The sequence below is a fragment of the Sceloporus occidentalis genome, unplaced genomic scaffold (genome assembly GCF_023333645.1).
Source record: "Sceloporus occidentalis isolate IW3139 unplaced genomic scaffold, rSceOcc1.0.p SCAF_89, whole genome shotgun sequence".
NCBI classification, from domain to species: domain Eukaryota; kingdom Metazoa; phylum Chordata; class Lepidosauria; order Squamata; family Phrynosomatidae; genus Sceloporus; species Sceloporus occidentalis.
The window spans coordinates 1,351,087-1,367,420 of NW_028317069.1; the positions used below are offsets into that span (position 1 = coordinate 1,351,087).

The 16,334-nt window shown below is 40.7% G+C and overlaps 1 protein-coding gene across 1 annotated transcript in view; it reads left to right on the forward strand.

Annotated features, from left to right (window-relative positions):
* LOC149284672 (mirror-image polydactyly gene 1 protein-like) overlaps window positions 1-16,334 on the forward strand; it is an 80,401-nt gene that overhangs the window by 14,307 nt on the left and 49,760 nt on the right. Inside the window, exon 7 of the mRNA XM_089496303.1 lies at window positions 651-821. Within this exon, the coding sequence (XP_089352429.1) occupies window positions 651-821 (171 nt within the window). The remainder of the gene's footprint in view (window positions 1-650; window positions 822-16,334) is intronic.

Consider the following 16,334-nt stretch of genomic DNA (forward strand, 5'->3'; position numbering starts at 1 on the left):
CCAAAGTATCCAACAATCAGTACAAGTGAAAGAACTCAACTTATCGCTTATGTTTTGCAATAAGACAGACATGAAGTATATTAAGTGGGGAAGTATAATTATCCCAGGGCATGTCTAGCACTTACCTTAATGTTGCTCTGAATGAAACAATCCTCAAATTCTGCAAGGAAATTAATGTTAAATTTGAAATTCCAGTGTTACCACCCATTCCTAGTAGAGGATGTAGTGTGAAGCCCATTTTACATGGTTATCAATGCAAGGGTCTGTGCTTCTGTAAGTTCTAGAAGTTTAGTGCAGACCAATATGTTTACATGGAAACCATCTTCTAAGCCTAGGATTCTCATCTCAATTTTCCCAGTGGTCCACCGTCCGACAGTACCCAGTACTCACCCAATCTGAGTGTTGGTTGCAGTGTGGCTTTGTCATCCACAGTCTGGCCCAATTTTGTATGTCTCTAAAACACCCAACAAAAGCTCTTCTCACTAAGCCACCCAAAATGGCAATCAACTTAAACAAAATTATGAGTGCTTTTTATAAAAGACATTGATAAAGTAATACTTTTTTAATCCAAACACAGAGGTTGGGTAGGTTTTCACCCTTTGTGAAAAGTGCAGCCTGTCTGGTTGAATCTAGCTTGTTGCTGTCAACAGACACTACAGGAACTGATTGAAAGGTTGGTGGAAGCAGAAAATGGCGTGGCTATTCAGCAAAATGGAGAACTTATCCTAGAACGCATCCGAAACATCCGAGAAAGGAGGGAGCTGATAACTGCAGAAGAAATGGGAGCTGTCATCCAGGAGAGGGATTCAGCTCGAGCTCAGGTGAGTAGCCAACCAACCAACTTGGCTTTTTTCATATCTATCCTTTAGTCAGCTGGCTTTAACTATCTGATTTGCTGAAAATCCATGGGCAAGAGAAACATGGAAAAAGGAGAAACTCTGGTAGTAACAAAACATATTTCACACAACAAGAATACATTGAGTGCTGGAAGCCATCAGTTTTATTTTCGAGGTTTGGCTTGGTCAGAAACAGGACCGCACTGGGGTATAAAATTGGCCTTATTACTTTAAGGAGCCTATAGCTCGTAGGCCTCCAGCTGCCTGCTGTCTACAAACGCACGCTACGCATATACTTCGGCCGAGACAGAGTTGCAGCTTGCGCCCTTACTTGTGTGGCGGGGACTATTGTGCGGAGGTTTCCCATCATGCACTTAATACCCCTTGTGTTTACATTTACTTGACCTGACAAAGTACTTCCCTGGATCTTAGATCACCTGGCTTTGGGAGCTGTTTAAATGGCCAATAGTGTTGCGTGAGCATAAAAGCTTTGTGTGATATTTATTAGTTTTTCTTATAATGTAAAAATAAGTACAAATAATTGTGAAATATATAAAAAGAAGATTGCATGGTTGTCAGGTAATATCTCTAATTGTCCCAGTGACATTAAACTCACATAGGAGGGGATGGGTGAGCTGTTTGACTTTTAGCTCAGAATTTCACATTGCCTTTAACTTTGGTAAATGCACGTTCTAATTTCTGTATTGTGTTGCACCCTTTGCTTTGTGTAAAATGTTGACTTTTTGATTTTGTGGTTTAAACTCTGCCATGCAAATTAACATTTGATATTTAAAGGTGATATTTAATATAATCTACTTCTCTAAAATTATATAAACCATTCTTGCATAGATAATGCAAACAAAATTGTCGCAAAGATTTGTCTTACACCAACAGCTGCTTAAACAGTTTAATGCTGTGTACTTACTAGCCTAGTGTAACTAACTTTGATCTCAAATATTTTAAACCGAGAACATGTTGGGAAGACTGCCATTTTTCTAGAAAACTGATTTGTGTTATTGTTAGGGACCCACCTGGCCAGGGCTGGAATGATAATTACTGGGCCGCCCTGGTCTATTCCCAATGGACTCCACAGTGACAGGTTGGACCAGCAGCTGGGCCAGCAGCAAGTCTTAGGTATAAGACTACCCACTAGAAGTGACCAGCAAGACAACATGATGACAGAAGGTAGATCCGATGCAGGTCGGCAGGGACAGGAAACTCAATAGCAAGTGCATCGTGGAGCTGGCTTGTACGGCCATCCTTTATTAAGCAGTTTAAAGACACTATTTTATAGTAAAGCCTCCCATTTTTGGTGCATATATGTTGTCTTTCCTTTTGCTGGTTCCTTGCTGCTCCTGCAAAATACAGAACAGGGTCAGAGATGTTCCTGCAGGTACAAAGCAACCTTAGAAATGGTAGTTGAAGGTTGCCAACAGCTAACTCATTTCCCTTTCTAACACAGTATAAACATTCACTTGCATGCGCAGCCAATTCCTGCATGCGCAGCCAATTCCAGTAGCAATGCAACTTAAAGTTGAATGTTGTCAAAAAGAGGAAGAATTGCTGAATTGGTCTTTTCGTGAGTCATTAAAAAAAGGTGCGATTCCATGAAAATAATCATTTGTAAATAATATAATTGCCTTCCCTAAACAAATCTTCCATGCCAGTAATTTTCTGTTTAGTTACTTTGATACATGTGTTTATCTGTGTGTGTATAAGAATTTTATCCTGGAATCCTAAATATATAAAGAGCTTCTGAATTGTAAAGCGTTTTTCTACGTATGACGTTTTCTGCATTGAAGCAGTCAGATTGCCAATTTTTTTTAAATGCGAGTGTTCTGTGCCTATTCAAGAACTTTACTAACAATAACAATAATTACTAAATAGAACTCTGAATTCAGGAACTGTTTTATAAGGAAGCAGAATCCCACCAAGTTATTCTTTAATAATGCCCGGTAAGACCCGTTTGGCCCCATCTATTCTCCCTGTTTTCGCTGATGTGAAGACTCAGTCTTGCATTTAAAAGTAATATGTCTATTCCATGCATGTTTAAATTCCTCCACTGTATTCGTCTCCACCTCTTATGCTAAGAGTCTGATACACATGCACATATGGACGCTTACATACACACCAACACCCACACACACACACCAACACCCACACACACACCAACACCCACACACACACACACCAACACCCACCCACACACACCAACACCCACCCACACACACCAACTCCCACCCACACACACCCACCCACTTCCACCAGTGATGGTAATTCTCCAGAGATAGGCTAGAAGTGTGAAAGCGCTTAGCCGAGATCTGTCATACTAAAAGACTATACAAATATGCAAAACGAAACCATGTCAGTGTATCAACAAATATAGAGGTATAAACTCAAATATTTGATGCTCCTACTGAGCACATATTTTCAGATTAATAAAAAAACAAATTACTACAACATGGATAAATATTGACACTCTTCCTTCGAAAGAGAAAAAAATCCAGATCTTGTAGTGCCAAAGTGTGTGTATGTTTGTAATCATCGCAGTGATATAGTTGGGTTGCTTAAGGATCTCAGGAGGAAGGCAGTCCTTGGCCAAGTGGCTGGATTTCTACCATACGACGCAATTAAGTTGTAATTTCCTTTGGAAAGCCATTTATTTTAAAATCCACATTTGGCAATACGTAGATTTTGGGTAGTCAATAACATTGTACCCCGTTGTACAGTGCTACGCAATATGATGGCGCTATATAAAAAAAACAAATAGATCATAATGCTAATGACTTAAATCTGCAGTATATATAAGACTTCAACTTTTGCCTGCAGCATTAGGAAATCCATTCTTGTAAAAGCAATGTATAAATGACAGAATAGCATCACATTTTCTTTTACCATTTAAGGATGTGTTGGCTGTAATATGACACATTTTGCCATTCTGTTGCCATATCAGCAGAAACATCTTTATTAAGTCCGTCTATTAAAAGTACTGCGGACCGAGTAAAATATCAGATCTAATTACTAATCTTTCCCTAGCAAGTCTACAGTTGATTGGCATAGTGGGTGTAGCACGTTCGATCTTCGAGCTTTTATGATGACTTGTACACTCACAGCTATTGTGTATGAATGTTGCTGATTCACCTTTTATAATATTCCGCACGGTGAAAGGGCTACTTATCTTGGTTTCCTAATCTTAAGCAACTTGTGATTGAAACAACTTCCTGAGAAGTTCCAGTCTTGAGAAATCTGTTCTGATCTAAGAAATGGTTTAATGACAATGGGCTGCTGTTGTGACTAAGAAAGTATTTATTTCCATGGGCAATGAGTTTTTTAAAATACTTGTGTGTGTGTGTGTATATGTATGTGTATATATGTATGTGTATGGCTCCTTAATTGAGTATTTTTGCGAGGAAGTTATCTAGAAACCCTAGTGGACCCCATCTTCATGCATCAACCAAGAGAGCCTCATGTTGTACACTGGCCGGTGGGTTTATTCAGAAAACCATACCTTCCTCGTATCCATGTTTTTACGAGACAGTCCCATGTAGCTACCCTACCATCCATTTTTTTGGGGGGGGGGGCGGGGGGATCGTGAACCGCCTGGCTCCAAATTGACCACCTCGGCATGCTCAGATTCAGAGTGATGCAAGTTGTCGCTTCTATTAAGATGGGCAGGTGGTCCCTTCCCGACCACAGCCTGTCCTGGGTCTGATCAAGCCCTCTCGTGGCCGAACTTAATTTAGAGATACATTTCCTTAAAGCCACCATATTTACTTTACCGCATATGATAGCTGAGTGGCCCCTTTATATTTTTAGGTGTCCCTTAAAGAATGCAAAATCCTCCCAAATGCATTCCCAGCCAATCAGCTTGCGGTAGATATATTCAACCAAACCTATCTCTGGCTGCTTGTGCCCACATAGCAAACTCGCCATCAGCTCCAGCTCTGGCTCAGCCAATCAGAACAACAAAATCAGGAGCATAGTGGGGGTGTTGCCCTGCAGATCTGGAGCTGCAGCTTCTTCTAAAGGCTAAGTGATTTAATTATATTTTACTAATTGCATAATTAATGCATATATTGGTGAGACTACATGACACCCTGTCCCTTTAACCTGCATTGCATTTTAGCTCCCGGTTGCTAACTCCTGATTTTTGCATTGAACCATTAAGGACTGGAATCGCTAAGCTGCGGGTTTTAGCGACGGTATTAAGTCATTGGCAGATGCCCTGCTTTTAATTTGGACTTAGAATGTAAAATTTGGCAAACTGTCCACGACCGGTGCAATGGCTGCATGCTCCACTGCAACATGCACAAGATACAAGGCACCTCTATAACGAAAAGATCATGTTATAGATCAATGCTCGGTGAAGACCATTTGGGTTGTGTGGCCATTACAACCAAGAATGGATTTGTGGAGGGGTTGTTGAGTGTCTCATTCTATTGTAGCTGTTCAAATTCTATATATGAATGAGAAAAATGCATGACGGGTGCATAGTCGAATGTGCCCAAGGATGACCGTACCCACAACCCCAACACTTTCCCCAAAAAGACACGCACACATTTATTGCGTGAAAATATAATTTCTACAGCTTTATTAACCGCCCTCTAGTTATGCACATCTGCCCCCAGATATGCTTTATACCCCCATATATATGCCACTTTGCACCCCCATATGTATGCCATTTTGCACCCCTATATATATATATATATATATATATATGCCACTTTGCTCCCCCATATATATATATATGCCACTTTGCACCCCCATATATATACATATATGCCAATGTAATCACAAAAAATAACTTGATTCTCAACTGTTTTCCACTCTTTGTTCTTAGTCTGTTCTCAGGCTCCACCAGCAGTTTCAGGATGTCCTCCCATGAGCACAGGTGGCTTATTTCGTTAGCACAGGTGGATCTGTCAAAACGTCTCTCTCATTGACAGATCTTGTGTGAAAAGCTAATGTATTGGCAGATCATGAGAATTTAACTTTCCAGGCAAACATTTAACCTGCAGTTTTTACCGTTAAGACTTTCAGATTTGGCCAAGCTTTGGTGAAAATATAGTTGGTTCCGGGTCTTTGAAGGTCATAGTGTCCAGGTTCTGCTGTCCACAGGTCATGGACCATTGTGTTGTATGTTCAATTCGGACCTAGGTTACAGTCAATATTCTCTAAACCACTATATACCCTTACTACTTGTTTCCCTCCTGAATGACGTTCATCGGTGGGAAATTATAGTGAAATTATTTTATATTATATATATTTGTAGCCCGATTGTAGCCTACCAACCTTAACCCACCAAGCAAAACCAGCCAGTATGCCGTGAAGCCAAAAAAAAAAGCCACACTCCCAAAGCTTAGAGATCGCTGTGGTGGGGTTGGTCATTAAGCTTGGGTAAATTAAAAATTTGGACTATTTCCTAGCAGTAGAAAAAAATGAAAGCACACTTTTAATCATGCTCATATCTTGAGTAAGTTTTTTTAGGTTTATAGGTTGGACTGGTGTCAAGGAGGGCAAAGGCGTTTTAGAGGGTAACGGATCTGTCAGAGCGGCGTCTGGTTTTACATCCTGCTCTGCAGGAACTACCCTCTGACAGCCCCAGGCAATAACTGGCAAACTCCCAGATACTATTTCCCAGCAAGCAGGGAGCTGGAGGCACGGAGGCAAATGGTTTCCAAAGACTCCACCATACTGTATTCCAGCCATATATCACAAGTACAAAAAACTGTTACTTCCATTTTTGACTGTCCATATAAACCTGGAGTCGAGATAAGAGCCATACGACCTATGATATGCCTACATGTTTGTAGAGCTCAAACCTTACTTGATTCTTGGGCTTGCCTTAAATTTAAGCATTAGGACATCACATGGATGCTTGAATTCCCTCAATGTTCAACCTTCCAACGCTTCTACTAGAATGCTATTCTACTTACCCAGCACCCTATTAGTAAAGAAATACTTCTGTATACGTCTCCAAAATGTAATATGGAGGTGCATTGGAATATTTTCTGGACTAGTTGTCTTTTCTATTCTATTTATACTTAATTGTTACTTTCATATTAGTTAAAAGGTGCATACCCATTGATGTCTTAAATACTGTATACGTTTTAATTAGGTAGAATGGGAATTTTGTGGACAACGTGCACGTTCCGAGGATGCAGCACCCCATGATGTCATTCATTTACTTAATGTTATCTATAGTCTCCTCTTTACTGGTGCCAGAGGACATGATTTGTACACGCTTTTTATTGTAATGTTTAAGATGAAAGCCAAAGATGTATAAGACCGTCCGTATTCACCGTTACAGAAATTGTGGTAGCCATTGAAGTCTCAGATGCCTTTAACACATACCTTTTGGATTAACGTGTATATTGTTTTTTCTGGGTTTTTTTTCCATTGTTCATCTTTAATTCAGATAATCCTTTCCTATTGTGTGTAAAATGGTTTAGCGTTTAATTCCTTGCTGGGTGGAATTTAGGTAAACCCCAACCTCTTAACCCAAGAAAAGGTTAATATATGAAGGACGGAATGTTTTGTTTTCTTACCCCAATATCGCGTTTATTTCTGGCTCCGGGTTGTGTCGTTGTGTACATGCGTCATGCCTATAATTTGTCATGAAGTTTATAGAACTCCCAGCAACAGGCGAAACTCGAGCACATTATGATCATTTCTCTTGCTCTTTATGCCTGTTTTCTTATATATTTCACCCACCCACGCTCCTTGAATTGCGCACACCTTTTCATTAACTGTTCCTCTTGCCTTTTTATAACTTCAGGTATATTAAAGCGCCTTCCCGATCTTTTTTTTTTTTTTCTGAGCTGCAGTGTCATTTAATAATATAATATGTTCTCACTCCTAGGATAATAGCCATTGTAACAAATGCAGATGGAACATTTTTAAGAAGTGAAATACAAATATTTATTAAAAAGCAATACTAATATTATAATAGTAGAATCTAATTAATTGGGGTAGGGTAGAGTTTAATTAAAATAAAAAATCTTTCTCCCTCCGCATATCAATCAATAAGTTATTTTATCATCAATGGAGACCGGTGCTGATGTTGGAACATAGAAGAATAACCTAGAACAACATGGTGTTGGTGTGGTTGAGCAAAAAAATGTATACTCTGCTATGTAGATTAAGAGGTATTTGCCCCCCCTCCAAAAATATATCCCCATATAAGGAAAAAATATCCCCATATAAGGAAACGTACAGAAAAAACTAATTTCCAAACGATGGCCAAGGAAGGTTCTCTATTGTATTTCCACACAGTTATTAGACAAAGAATGTCAAAACGTTACGGTTGGAGATAAATAGCCTTGAATGATTTACGAAGAGTCTTATCGCAAGACAGATTAGCCCTGGGGTAAAAACAGTACAAATAATTTGGTTCCTGTGGAGACCGATTTAAAGAAGCGTTGCTTGCCGGCCTGTATTTAATGGTGCCTGTTGGCTATGTTTAACCTTTTAGAGCATAGCAGGATCACTACTTTAAAGGAGGCTTGCTAACCAACGCTACCGGCTGGTGACACTTCTCTGCCAAGGAACATAAATGTCAACTCATAACTAAAGTACACACCACATTTCCAAACGCAGAATGTTTCTTACGCTGGAAACCTTCCAGCCCTTAATCCTTTTAGCTTTTAATAGAGCGTTTTGGTTCTGGGGTCCATCAGCCACTACCGTAAGAGCCCAAGTGAATTTATCTAACAAATGGTTTGTTTTAATGTAACGTTTTAGTCATTTGAGGCCTTTTCGGTTTGAAAAATATTTCTTAAAAGCAGTAAGACGAGCTCATCGCCACAATTAGCTACCCCACCGCCATTTGTAATTGTGGGAATTAAGTTGTATGAATTGTTTAACTAGTTTATTTAACTGAAATTTGAAATTCTACTTTTTGGCTGTCTACAAACTAATACATGGCCTTCAAAGAAGGAAATGAAAAAAATAACTATTTTATTAGATAAAATGTAATTGGCATATGTGATTTAGTAAACTGAGTTTACAGGTAGGTAGCTTAGCTCGCTTCCGTACACAGGAAATTTACCGGGTTTCACCAGGCAGGTGCTTTTAAACACCGGGTATGGTTCTAACCTCTTTCTACCCGTACCTGGAAACTCTGCAGTTTTGACCCATACCCAACTCCCCACCCCTTTCACCTCCTACTCCCCACCCACTTAAGAAAATTTGCGGCTAGTCCTGCCTATTGGTGCATCTAGCCCAGCCCGTTGTATGTCTTAAGCCACTGCCCCAGAAGAAGAGGGAGCGTTCCAGGTAGCCTACATTGGGGATGTCTCAGGGCTTGTGGTGACGATGTTTAAATTGGTGCGTTAAAGTGTTTGATCTCTCCTCAACTAATTTCACATCTAGTGAATAAAGCCCTCTTTTTTTTAAGCATTCATATCCAGTGTAAGTCATCTAGAAGGGACTGAGTTGAAATATCTGCTTTTTAAGAAATCTTTTTTCTGGCTTTCTCTTGAAATCTTTTTTCAAGAGAAAGCCAGACACTCCCCATTCGCTCGTGCCAGAAACACCACACTTTGACTTCTAATGCCTTCTCTTTTTATCTGTCATTTGATTTCAGTAAAAGGCAGGGCAACATTGCGTCCTTTGTAAATTCCTTTTGTTCGTTAACTGTCAACATAGAATATTTAGACTTAAGTTTTGTTTATAGATGGATTTAAAGAAAATCCATTGGAAGTCTTTCTTGAAGTCCAACTGAAAGGAGGGCCTTGCAATGAACAGTGCGAGTAGAAAAGGTGCTCCTTATCAGCTTACAGTGCAAGCACTTAAATGCAATCTGTTTACACGAGTGCAAAGGGGCTTTATGAGTATCAGTTTCATAACTGTTGGGCACGCATATCCCAAAGCAATTGCTAACCATGCCAAAAGCTTTGGACAGCTGTAAAGAAAATGATATATTCACCTCTTCCCCACCCTACAACTCCATGGTCACCAGCAAGGCATTCCACAACAGACAGAAGATGTCACAGATAAGAACCTTTTATTTCTTCATCAACCCGTTCCCTTGTCGTATTAAGTTTTTATTGGCTGCATAGAAATGGTCACGCAAGTACAAGCTCCGAACTACAATGGGTGAAGGCTGTTGACCAGCTTGGTTATAACAAGCTCAGTAGCTGAAGGCGGTGGGGGAGGGCTTCTTACCTAGATTTGGCCTAGGGGGCAGGTAAAGCCCTTGAACTCACATACGCACTGGTACACGTACATACAAACTCACACACACTTATACATACTTTCACTAACATACATCAACACACACTTACACACACACTCACATACTCCCTCTCGCACATACACAATACTCTCACACACACACACGAGCAGCCTCGCTTTTCCCATAGGGTGACATAACCTCATATTACGTTGCCCAGCTGTGTCTCTTTGGGCCGGTCCATAATTTGTGAAGATTTTTGGACCTTTCAGGCCACCTCCAGCTGGAGGCAAAATTTAGCCAGCTGGGCAGGTCCATTGATGCGGCCTATACACATCTGGCTGCCAACACTCAACATATGTTAACCAGGCTTGTCTGTAACATATCTATAGGAAGTGTATAGAAAATCCTCAAAGGAGCACAAGGAGGGTCCAATAATTTAAATGGTGCCTAAAGCACTTGTTACCTTATACATATGTAGATGGTATTGCAAGAACGACATTTACAAAAGCTTGAGCTAATGGGCCAAATTCTTTAAATTAGAGCGGCCCAGGGGGTCATTGCTCCCCCTAGCGCCCCTTGCTTTTCCTAAGCTGACCCCCTTATGTGATCTCCTGCAGTGTGTGTGTGTGTAGGTAGGTAAGGTCAACAGGTCCTTGGTGTTCAAATTCTTTAGCTCCCTTGTAGCTGAGTGCTCACATTAATGTATAGACTTCTATCTGTGGATATAATATATTCAGTGGCGGCTCTAGAAACAATATATAGGGGGGGCACACAAGATACCACAGTCAAACTGGGGGGGTATTCATAATTTCCAAAAGTAATGTGCTATGGAATTATACTTTTATTTGGCTAAAATAATACTTGATCATTCAACATGGGAAGCCTGAAGCCACAATTGAGTGCAACTAATCCTTGAAATAAATATTCTAACACAATAAATAACTTTTCCACTAAATGCTTTCAGGGCCTTGAACGTTTTGTCCCCTGAAGTCACTACAACTTCAGGAGGGCATTTAATCTCTGGATAAATATAAATTAAATAATTCCTACTGTAAATTAAGTGCCAGTAAACAGATGACCAAACACACACACCAGCACAGGCTCTGTCACACCAACACCCAGACACACACACACCAGGACAGGCTCTGCCACACCGACAACCAAACACACACACCAGGACAGGCTCTGCCACACAGACACCCACACACATCAGGACAGGCTCTGCCACACCCACATCCAAACACACACACACACCAAGACAGGCTCTGACACCCAAACACACACCCTAGGACAGGCTCTGCCACACTGACAACTGAACACACACACACCAGGACAGGCTCTGCCACACCAACACCTATACACACACACCCGAAGACAGGCTCTGCTACACTGATAACCAAAAACACACAAACAGCAGGACACAATCTACGTCACAGACGTCTACATCAGGATGGATTTTTCACACTGCTTTGTCGTTTATACACCCCTTAGTGTTTTTGCCCCTTCTGTATTGATGCCCCTGCTTCCCATATATATTATTAGCCCCAGTTGCCCATAGCAGGTATAGATCAACACATTAACACACAAACCAAGCTTTGCATGTATAGATCAACTGAAATTCACTTGTGATCTCAGCACTGAAGGTATATATCAAATAAAGAGAATCAGACATACAAATCCTGTATTTGCAGGTATACAATAGTATATGAAACGTAGCATTGCAGGTATAGATCAAATAAATACATGGAAACAGCATTGCAGGTATTAATCAACTGAATAAGACATACAAACACTATTTGCAGGTATACATAAATAATGTATGGAAATATATAGATATGGATCTACAGAATAACGCAAAAACCCAGCTTTGCAGGTATAGATCAATTGAAATTCACGTCATTAAAAGGTATATTTAAAACCCCCTAAATTACAGGCATAGATCACAGGTTGCACACCCCAAAGCCAGCCCTGGCATCCACACTGCCCACACAGCAATCACACTCCTATCATACCCAGGCAACCAGTAAATGCTGGTACCTAGGCATGATGGGACTGTGCTTGCTGTTAGCAATCACGCTCCTATCATGCCAGGTGCAGCCAGTACATGCTGGTACAGGGTGGCTGTAAGTGATGTGCAGACCCCATACTGCTGGCAGCATCAATACACAAGGGGGGCAGCTAGCTAGGTTTCAGCATGTACTGGCTGACTTGGCATGATAGGAGTGTGCTAACAGAGGAGATTGCTAAGGAGTTAGAGTAATTTTGTATATTGCATATATCGTACACGTGTGATATCCCTAAAGATTCCTACTGGAAAAATTTATCTTTAAAGAGATTTTGTCCCTTGTGTGAAATGTTTGTTTAACCCAATAAAGAACAGATGGGGACACATGGCTGCCTTCATATGAATAAAAAGAACACCTTTACAGCTATAATTGTTTGTTTAGAAAGTACGATATATTCAGTAGTCGTGTACAGAGAAGGAACTGAGCCTACCGGAACAGTCAAGACAAATATCGGTAACCTTTATCATAGCTTCCAACACTTCAAAATGCAGAAGAGGGGCGCTCTTGCCTTAGAGGGTGCTATTAGAGATGTGGTTAAGGGGCAAAAGACATTTTGACCCATTGCTAGTTATTCAATTGTTCTATTTACTATCTTATATTAAAGTATTTGCAGCTTTCTCTTCTCCTTCATGGTCTGACTGTTCTTGCCACTGATTGGCTGTTTGAAGCTGCCAATCAGTGGCAGCAAAGTGTTCCCATTAAAATCAATAGTAGCACTTTCCACACTTGCTGAACAGACTTTTGCACGCTGCGTTCCCCAAGCCAGCACTGGAGGCGAGTTTCACATGCAGTGAACAAACCAACTGCAGGGCATTTGGCTGGAGGGGGTTGCAAAACGGACCACATGAAAATTTAAAGGGACCATGCAGCTATCGTATGCATAATAGTGTCCCTTTAATATGTTTTTAATAAGTTTGGTACATCCATGTGATTTGTTTCCTCCTAGAAACTATTTTGCTTTTTTTTTGGGGTCAGTTTTCCGTAATCTGATCCCAACACCCTTCAGTCGCATCACAGGAAACTATTCAATATAAGACTAATACCCAAATGTATATCTTCTCCCGACCTGTCCTATTACTTGGTTAGTAATGCAACTTATCAAAAAGTAAACCTGCAAAACTGTAAAATAATTCTCACACTAGTGCATGTATGTGTTAAATAATAAGATAATCAAATATTTGCAATGCTGTTAACAGATTAAAATAAGATATATGTTAGAGAACCACTTAATTTGTATACCACGGAAGCAGCTGTCTTAACTTCCTTCATGCAGGATCCGCATGGATATTCCTCCCCATTGAGCTTTTACTCAGAAATGTTCATTTAATTTACAGTTTGTTTGCTTGAGGCAAACTTTGTAGGTGTTAAGTTGAGGACATGATATATTTTTGAGACATATAGATTTAATCTGTGAACTCAGTTACATTTTATCCAAATACTTTTTATCCAAAATCCAGACTCATCTAACTCTTTTCCTTAACCCAACTTTCAGTATCCTCATTATGGCACCTATTGTTCCTGGAAATCATGTTCTTTCAGTAAACTTCTCTATCCACTCTTGTTCTTGTTTTTTTTTTACTGTGAAATGATCTACTTTAGGCATCCAGTGTCAAGCCATGAAAGAAACAATAGAGTACACTGAGTACAGAGACCCTTATGTCACCAAGACAGGTGTGATGTCATAGTTGGGACACAGGAATGAAAGGCCAGTGGCACAAGGCTGGTGGATAGTTTGTGAGCACTTTAAAAGCGATGCTTGGCCTTTGACATCTTTGATTAAAAGCCACGGCTTTAATGCAGCCAGGTACGCAAGCTACCACACTTTAACTATTGCCAAATCCAGTATTTGGTCCTAATTTTATTGTATTAATATATTTAATTCTAAATTCTAATTTTAATGTAAATGTCGCAATATCTGTATACATTTAAGATGTTCTACACGCTTTATCTAGGTCACATTCTTTTCGGCTTTGGCTACCAGTTTGAAAATGGACCATAATTTTCAATGACTCGGTGTATGTGGAATCCTTGCAGTCTTTGGCATTGCGTTGGGTTTTCACGCTGCCGTCTCGTGTGTAGGCCGAGTTCTCTGTTCAGTATAGAGCCGAATTACCTTGGTTTTGGTTTCATTTGGTGGAAGTTCCAAGTTGGATCTGTTCCGAACAGTAAAATAGTCCTCTGAGTCATTCAAGATAAGTGTATTGATCTACGATTGACTCAGCTGTGTTCGAATGAGGATATATTCCGTTCTTGGCAAGTTAGAGGTTCCTTAAGGAGTGGTTTGGGAAACATTAAGTAAGCGGTGACTAATCTTTTAGCATTTGTATCATAGCCACACTAAGGGTCTCTGATGTTCTATCATATATATCTGTGTCATTTTGCCATTCCATACAAATGGTGAGCGCCATGAAATCTGTTATATGGAGAAATGGAAATTAATGCTTGTGTATTGATTTCCTGAATACACCCTGTAGCATATTGACCTTTGACATTGGGTCTATGGCAGGGGTGTCCAACCTGCAGCCCTCCAGCTGCTGCAGGACTGCATCTCCCATAATGGTCTTTCAGCTAAGGGGCTGGCTGAGGAGTATGGGAGATGTAGTCCTGCTGCAGCTGGAGGGCCACAGGTTGGACACCCCTGGTCTATGGGCTGAATGGGGGAATGTGATTGTCAGTCCTAATGGACTTGAAGGATTGAGCTTTTCTGGATACTTATAGCTTTTTGATCATTGTCATGCTTAAGAGTCAGAGACACTAATATCTATGTACCGGGGCAATTATTATTAGCACTACAATTTATAGGACATCGGCCAGTTCTGTCGGTCTATTATAATGCGTGGGTGAAACCTATTTCACATTAAAATTAACAATATATAAAATGTGAAATATGAATAAACAATGCATGCTGATACAGAAGGATAAGAGGGTCCTGTCCTCAAAAGCTTAGTCTACCAGGGGGTTGGCAAGGGGGAAATCATATCTGATAACATCTGTTTCATACAAATGTTTCTTTTGTATATTATTGTTGTTCCACATCCCATTGTGAATATATCATGTGTAGGGTATCTGAGTAATAGGTGCTTTTGATCTAAATTTTGAAGTGTAACTTTGCATTGAAAAACAGATGCCGTGTATTGTCAGGAAGTGAAACGTAAACCAATATGTTTAATTCCAATGTCGCGCTTGCATCGCCACTTAAAACACGCTTCATTTTTGTCAGCACAGTCATCCATATTAAAAATAACCAACACATTGAATTGAATTCCCATGAGGCTCAGCCAGACACACTACTTCCATGATGCTGGCTGAACATCATGGGAAGTGCAGTTAATAGTAGATAAAGTTGCAGATGTTATCTGTGAATTACAATTACCACAAATGCTCAGCTAGTCTAGTGTCCACCATGACTAGTCATTGTGGGAGTTGTAATTCACAACTAACACCTGGCACATCATCTGCTCCCACCCAAAGACTTTTTTAAATTAATGTTAGCCTCCCTCCCAGGACCCTTACACACTGCCATTACACGCATATGCACATACTGCCCTTACACACACATATACACATACACTACCCGTACATATACACATACACTGCCCTTACACATGCCTGTCCATAAATACACACACACACACACACACACACACGTGCACTGCCCATACACATACACGGCCCATACACACTGCCTTTACACACACCTGACCATTAACACACATACACTGCCCTTACGCACACACAAACTGCCCACACATACACACTTACACACACGTACCATGCCCTTACACACACACACACGTACCATGCCCTTACACACACACACACACACACGTACCATGCCCTTACACACACACACACGCGTACCATGCCCTTACACACACACACACACACACACACACACACACACACACACACCATGCCCTTACACACACACACACACACACGTACCATGCCCTTACACACACACACGTACCATGCCCTTACACACACACACACACACACACGTACCATGCCCTTACACACACACACACACACACACACACGTACCATGCCCTTACACACACACACACACACACACACACACACACACACACGTACCATGCCCTTACACACACACACACACACACACACACGTACCATGCCCTTACACACACACACACACACACACACACGTACCATGCCCTTACACACACACACACACACACACACACGTACCATGCCCTTACACACACACACACACACACACACACACACGTA